This window comes from Hipposideros armiger, unplaced genomic scaffold (genome assembly GCF_001890085.2).
Source record: "Hipposideros armiger isolate ML-2016 unplaced genomic scaffold, ASM189008v1 scaffold_17, whole genome shotgun sequence".
Classification (NCBI taxonomy): Eukaryota; Metazoa; Chordata; class Mammalia; order Chiroptera; family Hipposideridae; genus Hipposideros; species Hipposideros armiger.
In genome coordinates, this window is record NW_017731367.1 from 7793594 (window position 1) to 7804950 (window position 11357).

The 11357-nt window shown below is 53.0% G+C and overlaps 1 protein-coding gene across 1 annotated transcript in view; it reads left to right on the forward strand.

Moving 5' to 3' along the window:
* SNED1 (sushi, nidogen and EGF like domains 1) overlaps nucleotides 1-11357 on the forward strand; it is a 73576-nt gene that overhangs the window by 35147 nt on the left and 27072 nt on the right. Inside the window, exons 9-18 of the mRNA XM_019628462.1 lie at nucleotides 79-192; nucleotides 4381-4506; nucleotides 4710-4817; nucleotides 5108-5221; nucleotides 5836-5952; nucleotides 6789-6905; nucleotides 7103-7219; nucleotides 7358-7471; nucleotides 7740-7913; nucleotides 10688-10801. Of these exons, the coding sequence (XP_019484007.1) occupies nucleotides 79-192; nucleotides 4381-4506; nucleotides 4710-4817; nucleotides 5108-5221; nucleotides 5836-5952; nucleotides 6789-6905; nucleotides 7103-7219; nucleotides 7358-7471; nucleotides 7740-7913; nucleotides 10688-10801 (1215 nt within the window). The remainder of the gene's footprint in view (nucleotides 1-78; nucleotides 193-4380; nucleotides 4507-4709; nucleotides 4818-5107; nucleotides 5222-5835; nucleotides 5953-6788; nucleotides 6906-7102; nucleotides 7220-7357; nucleotides 7472-7739; nucleotides 7914-10687; nucleotides 10802-11357) is intronic.

Here is an 11357-nt window from a genome sequence, read left to right on the forward strand (position 1 = left end):
TGAGGCTGCGCAGGGCCAGACGCCTGTGCGCTGGTCAAGGCTAGCTTGGAGCGCAGTTCCCGCCTCTGCTGCCCGCAGACGTAGACGAATGCGGCTCTGACCCGTGTCTTAACGGAGGCTCGTGTGTGGATCTCGTGGGGAACTTCACCTGCCTGTGCGCAGAACCCTTCGAGGGACCACGCTGCGAGACAGGTAATGGGCACGTGCCCCCAACAGGTGACAGTGGTCTTGCGGGGTCACTGCCCCCTTTCCCTCCCTGTCTGGCTCAGCCCCGTCCGTCTCCTGCAACAGCTTGTCCCCTGAGTCTCTAACTGCGGGGGAACTGGAAGCAAATGACCGTCACTCTGGTCCTGCTCTGCCTCAGGTGCTGAGTGAGGCTGAGCAAGTCCTTTCTCCTCTCCTCACCTGGACTCCTTGCAAAATGCAGGGATGGCTGACCACACCCTCCAGGCCCCTCCCTCTGCTGGAGAGAGTCTTGACTTTTTAACCTCCTTCCTTCCTACTCCAGACCCCTCCCCATGCAGGGAACGCACCATGGGAGCCCAGGAAAACACCCAACCTTTACTGCGTGTGATGAAATCTGTTAGTTTCTATTCTGTTTCATATTGTTTTCAATGCTGGTTATAACTCAGATCAATGAAAAGACCCACTAGACTTTACAACCCAGGGCTGTTGTGTACAGCATTGCCCCCGCCCCGCCCCCCAGCAGCCTCCGCCCCTGTGCACCCAGCTCTTGGCAGCTTCTCCCCAGGGAGACGTTTCGGACAAAAAGTAGATTTACTTTGAGTGTAAAAACTTAAGAAGGAAATTACATTTTACCCATAAGTAAGACAAAGATGGACGTTGTGCCCACTGTTGGCCATTGGGTCAGATGGCCACATGCAGGGGGGCTGTGTCCTCAGGAGAGGGCAGCACCCCTACCTGCTTAGTTGCTTAAAATCACTATGTGTCAGTTTTCCTTGCCCAGTCGTTATCTAATATCAGTGTGCTTAACAAATTCATGTCAGAGAACAGCTAAGCAATTTCAAAGGATTTTGCAAAGAAACCACGTTTTGTACAGAATAAAGCAAATGAAAGCAAACAGGAAGAAACAACAGAATTGACGCTTCTACCCCTAATACTCGTATATGCTCATTAGCCACATTACAAGGTTTAGACCTTGATGTTCTAATCAGACCCAATAAGAAGTTGGCTGAAATCTGGAGAATATAGATAGATAGAGATAGATAGAGATGATATAAATATAGATGATATAGATATAGATATAGAGTGTATCTACCCTCCTGCTTCTGGCCAAGAAGGATTACTGCTCTGGGAATTTCCCTCTCACCATCAAGAACTAGTAAACCAGACAAAATATATGAAACAACAGTTTTTAGCCATTGGGCAACAGACAGCACAGGACCTGCGTGCAGAGGGGATGAGATGAGGTGAGCCCTAGTCGCCCCGGCTCTGCCCGGGGACAGCACAGGCCACTATGCATTGATGGGTCCAGCAATCCTCAGTCTCTGAGTCGAGCAGACAGAGACTCACGTTTGGTGGCTGGAATTCGTGGGTGGAATATCAGTGAGGATGGAGCTGCGGGGGGGGGGGGAGACAAAGAAGGGAGGGAGCATGAAATCAAGTTCTGAAGCTCTGCAGAGGGACCCACTTGAGTGTCTGGTCAGTGCAGTCTGGGTGGGTGAAATCCACTAGGCTGGGAGAGGTGAGTGCAATGGCCCCTGGCTCTCTGCAGGGCTGGTAACAACTTGCCTCTCCACCAGCCCGAGTGGAGGGAGCTCTTTGTACCCAGAGCCCGCCCTGCGTGGCGTCCTCAGTGGAGCACCACCTTCGCAGTGAGCATAAATAAAAGCTGGACTAAAGGCGAGTCTGACCTGCCCTAACAATCCAAAAGGAAGTTTGAAGGCCCAGACGGATCCCAAGTACTTTAGCCTTTTCCCTGAATAAAACCCAGTACTCTTCAAAGGAATATAACAGAACCCAGGACTCCGAAATAGGCAATAAAAAATTATCAGGCATACAAAGAATTAATATATGACCCATATCAGGAGAAAAATAGATCAATAAAAACAGATGCCAGAGAGGACTGAATTAGCAGATGCGAATGTGGGATCACCTATGATGCATATGCCCAAGACTGATAAGGGAATAGATCATAATGAGAAGTAGGAGATAAAGAAACTTCTAGAGATGAAAATATATTTCAAAAATAACACTGGATTACATCAACAGCAGGTTAGACACTGCAGAAGGAAATATCAGTGAACTTGACGAGAGAAATAGAAACAATTCAACATGTAGCTCAGAGAATGTGACTAAGAGGCCAGCTTCAGTGACTGGGACAGATGTCAAGGAGTCTCATACATGTGCATTTGGAATCCCAGGAGGAGGGAGCAGCTGGGGGCACAGGAAAAATATATGAAGATACATTTGCTACATTTAATGAAAACTGAAAGCTACATATCCAAGAAAAGCATGAAGAAAACCACATGAAGCCACATCAAAAGCAACTTGCCAAAAATCAATAACAAAGAGAAAATCTTAAATGTAGCCAGAGGAAAAAGACACAGTCCAAAGACAGCAATAGGGTGACAGCAGACGTCCCGTTATAGACACTACAAGCCCAAGATGGCGGGCAGCATCTTTAAAATGCAGGAAGGAAAACTATCAATCTACTAGTGTACACCAAGAAAAACTACTTTCAAAATGAAGGTGGAATGAAGACTTTTTCTGACAGCAAAAACTGACAGGATTCATCACCAGCATACCTGTATTACAAGAAATGTTAAAGGAAGTTCTTTAGACAGAAGAAAAATGGTACCAGATGAAAATCTGGATCTATGCCAAGGAATGAAGCGTTCTAGTGATGGTAAATATATGGGTACCCATGAGCCTTTTCTCTTTGTCCTTTAATCTCTTTAAAGATAATTTTTTTTTCTTAGCTGGGCCATCCTGCCACCTGTTGGCAGCTCAGCGGCAGCTCAGCTCGGGCCGGGAATTGAACTGGCGCCCCTGTTGCTCAGAGCTCACACTCTTGAGTGAACTCTTAACCGATTGAGCCACTAGGCCGGCCTCCAGTAAAGATAATTTTTAAGAGAAAATAATAACAATATAGTTTGGGGTAACAGATATAGAAATCAAATACATGACACCAATGGCTTAAAGCAGAGTGTGCTAGCTTTTTATGTTAAGGGCCAGATATTAGTATTTTTGGCTTTACAGCCACATGGTCACAGCTACTGAACTCTGCCAGTGGAATGCAAAGCAGGACCCACAGACAATACATAAACGAATGGGCAGGGCTGTGTTCCAATGGAACTTTATTTTTAAGAACTGGTGGCAGGCGAGACTTGGTCTGTGGGACAGTTTATCAGCCTCTGGGTAAAGGCCAGGAAGGGAGAGATAGATATGATATTGTCAGGTCCTTCCGCTGTGTATGAAGTGGAAGGACGCTGCCTGTGGCCCTGAAGAAGGGGAACAGGGACGTGTTTGGGTGCTGGAAGGTTCTGATCCTGAGGGTGGTGGGGGTCACACAAATCTACACACGTTACAATTCATGGACGTGTATAGCAAACAAAAGTCAATTTTGCTATATATTAATTTAACAGATAAATTCTGAAACTACATGAAGACACTGAGCACCTAGGAAATGAAGAGGACTAGGCGGGCCGACACTCATCGAGAGAAGCTGGCCGGGCTACATCCGTATCAGACAGATTAAACGGGAGCACAAGGCACCCTGCCAGGGAGGAGGAGGGACCTTCTATGACGACAAAGGGTCATTCTTCAAGAAGACAGAACAGCTCTAAATACACTATTAACGTGAGTCAAAATATATGAAGTGGAAGCTGACAGAACTCCGAGGAGCAATAGATCATCATTCCAGGCGGAGTTTCAGCACTGCACTCTCCGCCCCTCGACCACGTGGACAGAAGTCAGGAAGGACAGCAAGCCTGCCCAGCACTGTCGGCCAGCCTGAGCTGACTGGCATTGGCACGTACACTCTTTCCACGTGCTCAGGCAGCGCTCACCGAGATGGACCACCCTGCAGGCCATAAAATAAGGCTCAGTAAATTGAAAAGGATTGTGTTCTCTGCCCACGGCAAAGTTAAACTAGAAACCAACAGAAAGGTATCTGGAAAATCCCAACGTTTTACCCAGAGATGCCTGCTCAGAAGCGTCTGGAGGCCTCCGGCCTTAGTGGGCCCTTCTCACCCTTGCTTCTCATTCTGCTCCAAACTGGGGGCTCCGCCAGTGGGGGCAGCAGGAAGTCAGCTTCCAGAAAACAGGCCTTAGGCTTGAGCTCCACTTGGCACTGAGAACAGAGTTTGAAGCCCTGACGTGTGCTGTGGCCTCTGGTGACCACGGTCTTTCTTGCAGGAAGCCAACCAGTGCCCGACGCCTGCCTGTCGGCCCCTTGCCAGAACGGGGGCACCTGTGTGGACGCGGATCAGGGCTACGTGTGCGAGTGCCCGGAAGGCTTCATGGGCCTCGACTGCAGGGAGAGTGCGTGCGGGCCGGGCTGGGGCCTCCTGTGGGGTGCGCATGCTGGAAGACAGAGGGGTGTGCATGCAAACACCCAGGACAGAATGTGTGAGAGTGGGAGGCGGCACACCGCAGCTTTTATGGGAAGGTCACCAGGGGCAGGGCTAGGGCAGGAGAGGCCCCTCCTGCACCTCATTAGACGCTCCTCCCTGTGTCCATGGCAGGAACCCCCAAGGACGACTGTGAGTGTCACAACGGAGGTAGATGCCTGGGAGCCAACGCCACCCTCTGCCAGTGCCCCCCAGGCTTCTTTGGGTTCCTCTGCGAATTTGGTAGGCAACCGGGGCGGGGCAGGTGGGGGCGGGGGGAAGGGGGTGTCCTCTTTGCCCTGCCCCAGAGCATCCCCCAACCAGGGTTTAAATGGTGGGCCTGGACTGGGACCCCCAGGTCTAGGTCCTCCACAGTGGGGGTCCGTGACCCCCACCCCAGGAGGGGGCCGGCCTCAAAAGTGCCTGAACCTGGTCACCCTGGGGAGGACGCTGGGTTCTGCGCAGCCCAACTCTTGTCAAGGACCCAAGATCCCCGGGACCGCCTGAGACGGGGCTTCCTCCTGTCCCTGCAGAAGTCACGGCCACGCCCTGCAACGTGAACACGCAGTGCCCGGACGGGGGCTACTGCATGGAGTACGGGGGGAGCTACCTGTGCGTCTGCCACACCCACCACAACGTCAGTCACTGTGAGTGCGGGGGCGGGCGCGGGCGCGGGGAGGAGCCTGGGGCTGGGGTGCTGCCCAGAACCCCGGCGGTGGTGTTTGGAGGAAGGTGGGCAAGGAGCCCAGGCAGATCAGGGCCTCGCCGCTGGGCCCGAGGGCCGGCATGCGAGCGCCTCCCGAGCCCTCCTCCGCGGCGCCCGGCTGGCCGGGGGTCCCACCCTGCGCGCGGCCCCGAGCTCGCGGCCGGATGCGCCCCGCCGCCCACACACTCTGAGCAGCGCCCTGCCCAAGCCCCTGGCTTCTCTGTCAGGACACGCACCGCTGTTACTGGTCAGTGCACGGCCATAGAACGCCCTACGCAGCGTGTCATCACCTGTGACGGTGGGGGTGGGGTGGGGGGTGCAGACAGCCTGGACCACAGCTCAATCCGAGCTCATACCAGAGGGAGGCTGAATTCTGGAAAAATCAGGAATCAAAGAAATCTCAGGGAGGGGCTCTAGGGCCCAGCGTGAAGAATCAAGACCCGGCAGTGGCCGTGGTTCCAGCCAGGGTGTCAGGGTGAACCTGGCATGTGGGGCCCCTCCAGCCTCTGGCCAGGGATGTGTCGCCAGCTCCAGGGCCGCCCTCTGCCCCCACAGCACTGCCGTCGCCCTGCGACTCGGACCCCTGCTTCAACGGAGGCTCTTGTGACGCCCACGACGACTCCTACACTTGCGAGTGCCCCCGGGGGTTCCACGGCAGGCACTGCGAGAAAGGTGGGCATCAGCACCCCGGACAGCGCCCCCTTCCACTCACCTGGGTTGTCCGTTAGTTCAGTGCTCACCTCCCAGGGTTTCATCTGCGGCTGCTCCTTCTGGCCGTCGCTTTGCTTTCCTCAGAATAGGCTTCATTTCCTGTCGGAATTCTTCTAATTAGATTTTAGAATCATTGCCTTGAAAAAAAATCCGTTAGGAATTTGTTCAAATCAGCTTGGAGGCTGTCAACATTTTACGACATTTAGCCACTGAAGAGTGTAAATATTCTTCCCTAAGTGCCTTGCAGGCGTTGCTGTCCTCACTAGCACCAAACCGGACTGTCCCTTCTGTGCAGTGTGTAGCCGTGACCATGTGCCCCAGGGAGCCCAGAGGGCCAGCCACCTGACCCCAGTGTGACCGAGGCCCATCTTCCTGAGGCTTGGGGACTGGGTCATGTACACCCCTGCAGCCCTCCCGCTGCCCTGGGCGTGACCGCTCAGGGTGAGAGATGGACGTGCCTCTCCATTCACACCTTGAACTGTGTGGACGCCCCAGCCCAGGCCGAGGTGCATGAGCGCCAACGCATTCGGTTACCCACTGTGCAGAAGGGTCGGCTCTCCACCAGGAAGGGCCCAGCAGTCCTGAGCCTGGGGCAGAGAACAGAGGCTGGGCAGGCTGGGGGGGTCTCCAGACGGCGAGTCCGGCTCCAGCGTGCACTTGGCCTGTGGGACTCAGCGGAGAAACAGGCTCGGGCCCAGAGGGCTGAGAGGACTGAGTGGGCCATTGTGGGCACGGCCGGGCCGGGAGGCTGGGCGTCGTTCAGCTCCCTCTCGCGATCCCTCTGTCCCTCCTCACAGCCCGGCCACGCCTGTGCAGCTCGGGGCCCTGCCGGAATGGGGGCACGTGCAAGGAGGCGGGCGGCGAGTACCACTGCAGCTGCCCCTACCGCTTCACCGGGAGGCACTGCGAGATCGGTGAGGCCCCAGCCGACTGGGATCAGCCAGGAGGGCGTGGGGTGGGGGCAGCCCGAGACCCCCGACCTGGCCGCCATGTGTCTGCTTGTTGGGAGCGTCCCAGTGAAGGCCCCTGGCTCTGGGATGTTGGGGACCAGGGGAGGAGCAGCAGTTGTGGGCACACGGCACCTGATGCCAACAGCTCCTTCTGCTTCCAGGGAAGCCCGACTCGTGTGCCTCAGGCCCCTGTCACAACGGAGGCACCTGCTTCCACTACATTGGCAAATACAAATGTGACTGTCCCCCAGGCTTCTCCGGGCGGCACTGTGAGATAGGTAAGGTGGACGCAGGCCAGCGGCCAGACCCCAGAAGGGCTGGCCCAGGCAGCGGGACAGGAGGGGACATCCCTGCAGCCCAGAGGCCTTCAGAAAGAACGCGGTGATGGATGACGGTGACCCTCTGTGCCCTTGTAGCCCCCTCCCCCTGCTTCCGGAGCCCCTGTGTGAATGGGGGTACCTGTGAGGACCTGGGCACAGATTTCTTCTGCCGCTGTCAGGCAGGGTACACGGGACGCCGGTGCCAGGCGGGTGAGAGCGCCAGGGGGTCAGGGTGGGGGCACGGGAGTTCTCCCTAATCCTGGAAGAGCAGGGCAGGGCAGGGGTAGAGAGGAGGGACGGGGAGAAGGAAAGGAGATCTCTAAACAGCCTGTGCTGGGAGTCGGGGCCCCTTCCCTGTGGGACATGCTGTGTGGGGAGTAGAGGTGCAGGTCTTCAGCCTGGGGGGGCAGACGGCAGAGCAGCGTGTGGAGGGGGCAGGGGCCCTGAGGTGCAGGGCGGGGTTGTGCTGTCCTTGCAGAGGTGGACTGCGGCCCCCCTGAGGAGGTGAAGCATGCAACACTGCGCTTCAATGGCACTCGGTGGGGCTCCGTGGCCCTGTACTTGTGTGACCGAGGCTACAGCCTGAGTGTCCCCAACTCCGTCCGGGTCTGCCAGCCACAGGGTGTCTGGAGCGAGCCTCCCCAGTGCCACGGTGAGCGGGCCCTCTGGGGTGGGGCAGGCGGGCGGGAAGAGCCCATGAGACCGCACCCCCCTCACCCGGCCACGTGGAGGAGCTCAGGGGTGCAGTTCTGACCGTGTCCCTGCCCCTCCTCCCCTTGGTCTCCGACCCACGAAATGAGGCCATAAGCCTGAGGTGACGGTGGGGTGACCGGTGCCAGCTTTCCATCCTGGGTCGTCACTAAGGGCTCCTCTGTCCTCAGCAGCCCAGACCTGGGGCTGCGACACCCACATGCCCACTCTGCAGATAAAGCAGCTGAGGCCCGGAGGGAGCCCAGGGCAGGTCCGGGTTCAGATTTCCAAACCACTGGTGAGCTCTATCAAACATTTAAGAAAGGAATAATACCTATATGAGCTCTTTTAGAAAATATAGGAGGAAGGAGCATTTCTCAACTCAGTTTATGAGACCAGTATTGCCATGATACCGAAACCAGAGAGAGACATTACAAAAAATAAAATTCCAGACTAACAGTCCTCATGAACATAGACACAAAAATCCTAACAAAATATTACTGAGTCAAACCCAGTATTACATAAAAAGGAGAATATATCATGACCAAGTGGGATTTATCTCAAGAACACAGGCTGGTTTAACATTTGAAAATCAATCAATGTAATTCACAATATTAGGAGATAAAGGAGAAAACCATATCATCTCAATAGACACAGAAAAATCATTTGACAAAATTCAACTATTATTAAAAAACTCTTAATTAAGAGTAGAGGGAATTTCTTCAGCCTGATAAAAGGCACTTTTAAAAAACCAACAGCCAACAAACTACTTACTGGTGAAAGACTTCCCGAGATAGTCAGTGACAAGGTGAGTGTGTCCATTTCACCCGCTCCTCCCAACGCTTTCCTAGAGGTCCTAGACGGTGCCACAAACAAGCAGAGGGAATAAAAGCAATGTCTCTTGGAAAGGAGGAAGTAAAGATGACATGATCATGCACACAGAAAATTCTAAGCAAATTCTATAGAAAAAGCTGTAGAACTAGTAAGTGAATTCAACTAGGTCATAGGATACGGGTCAATATACAGAACCAGTTATATTTTCATATTCTAGAAGTGAACACTTGAGAAATAAAACAGTATCATGCATAATAGCATCAAAAACATAATACATTTTATGTGTCAAATTGATTATAGACATAAATGTAAAAGTTAAAAACTATAAACTTTTTTTAAAAAGCACATGAGAAAATCTTCATGACAGCTGGGATAAAACGGTCACGCGCTTGGGAAAAGATGACGTTAGTTTTCTACTTCTCACCCTATACAACAATTAATTCCATATGGATTAAGGACTTAAATGTTTTCTAATTATATATTTTTGTGTGGAAAATATAGGTAAATATCTTTTTGGCCTTGGGGTAAGGAAAGATTCCTTAAACCATAAAAAAAAAGCACTAACAATAAAAGAAAAAAATGGACAATTTGACTATATAAAAGTTAGAAACTTAAATTCATCAGCCTTAAAGAAGAAAGTGAAACGTAAGCTACACACTGGTTTCAAGAACATATGAAGAACTCTATGAATCAGTCAGAAAGGAATAATCAACCCGGTAGGAAAAGTAGCAGACCTCCTGGACAGGCATCCGTGGAAGTGGAGAGAGTGAACCAGCAAACAGAAAAGGAACGCCGGCAGCCACCCAAGTGCAGGTCCAAAGCACAGTGAGATGCATTCATGGGGCAAAGCTTCACAAGTCTAACGTGTGTCGGGGAGACAGCAGGTCAGCAGGACGTCTCAGAAATCGCTGGAGGGAGTGTACACTGGTTTAAGTACTTTGAAAACGACTTGGTAATTTGCCTGTTGACTGTGCACACAGACTGTGTGGCAGAGGTTCCACTTCCAGGTATAAATCTAGGAAAAGCTTGCACATGTGCCCCAGGAGATGTGAGAGAATATACACAGAAGCATCTTTTTTGGTTTTGGTTTTTGGTTTTTTTGCAATAGCAAGAAGCCTAGAACCAATCCAAATGTGCACCAAACAAAGATGAATGACGTATGTTGTGATGACCCACCACATGAAAACACTAACGTGACGTGGAGAGAAGAGTAGTGTGAAACTGTTCTACCAATAAAGCTCATGACAGCAGAGACAAGACCATATATACAGTGCTGTTTAGGCAATTCATAAAAATTTAAAATTAAAGATGCAGAGAGACGATAGCCACAGAAACCCGTGTCACATGGGCTGGAGTCGTGCATGTGACCAGATGAGCCCGTCAGTGTTCTAGCTCCCAGGTGGGGTGCTGGCCCCCAGGTGTCATGATGTCACTACTATTTATTTATTTACATGTAAGCGTTCCAATTAGACTTTTCTAAATTGAACATTTTGAACTCAGGAGCACAAACCCCAGGTTAAGAAAAACACATGGCAAATATTTTAAAACGAAGGCCTCATCCCCATTGTATCGGTTTCATACACGATTGCTATTTATTGAATTGGCAAGATTGGGCCCGTCTACCTGAGAGCCGTTGGAATGGAGTCCCACAGTGTCTTCTGAGAACCCCCAAGGTCATTATTCACAGACAGAGCCCAGCACTGAGCCCCACGTCTGCCACTTGCCCAACCTGGACCCTGGCCCCTCCGAGCACTCAGGAGATGTCACAGAATTCCGCCCAGCTCCTCCGAACAAAACTCATGTCCGTCTTAATTTGGCTTCAAGCCATTGCCTCTAATGACACAGCACTACTTTATTCTTGGGGTCTCTCCTGGCTCCCGCACCCGGGTGCTCCTCTCCCAGAAATTGACGAGTGCCGATCCCAGCCGTGCCTGCATGGGGGCTCCTGCCAGGACCAAGTCGCCGGCTACCAGTGCGTCTGCAGCCCAGGGCATGAAGGAGCCCACTGTGAACTGGGTAAGACGGGTCCGGCCCTCACTGCCAGGTGGCAGCTCCAGCACCTGGTCATGGGCCTGAGGCACTGGGGTCCCCCTGGCCACAGTCACCTTGCTTCAGCCAGTCCTCTCCCTGGGCTGGTCTCTGGTTGGGGACTGCCTACGCCCTCAGGCCCCTGCCTGCTCTAATGTCCAGAAGGACAGTGGTTTACAGACCTCTCTGCCTCCACCTTCCTGGGGAGATAGAGCTCAACTGAGAAACGCTGACCGCTGACCAACCCTCTTCTCCTGCCTCCTGCAGACTCTGGCCTCAGGACAGAGAAAGTGGGGTTTGGAGAGGGCGGGTCACACCCATGATGCCTGGCCACTGCTTGGAGCTGGCCGGAGGGAGGGAAGGCCTGCCAGGTGCACGGCCAGACGAGCCCTGCACCCCTCACACCTGTGTAGGGCTCTAAGCCCTGAGAGAGAGACACTGCCCCAGGGACAGCCAGGCCCAGGGTATCCAGTCAGGGCCCCTGTGTAGCCTGGGCAGTGAAATGCAGGAGCAGCCTGGGAATGGGGGCTTTGTGGGGCAGACC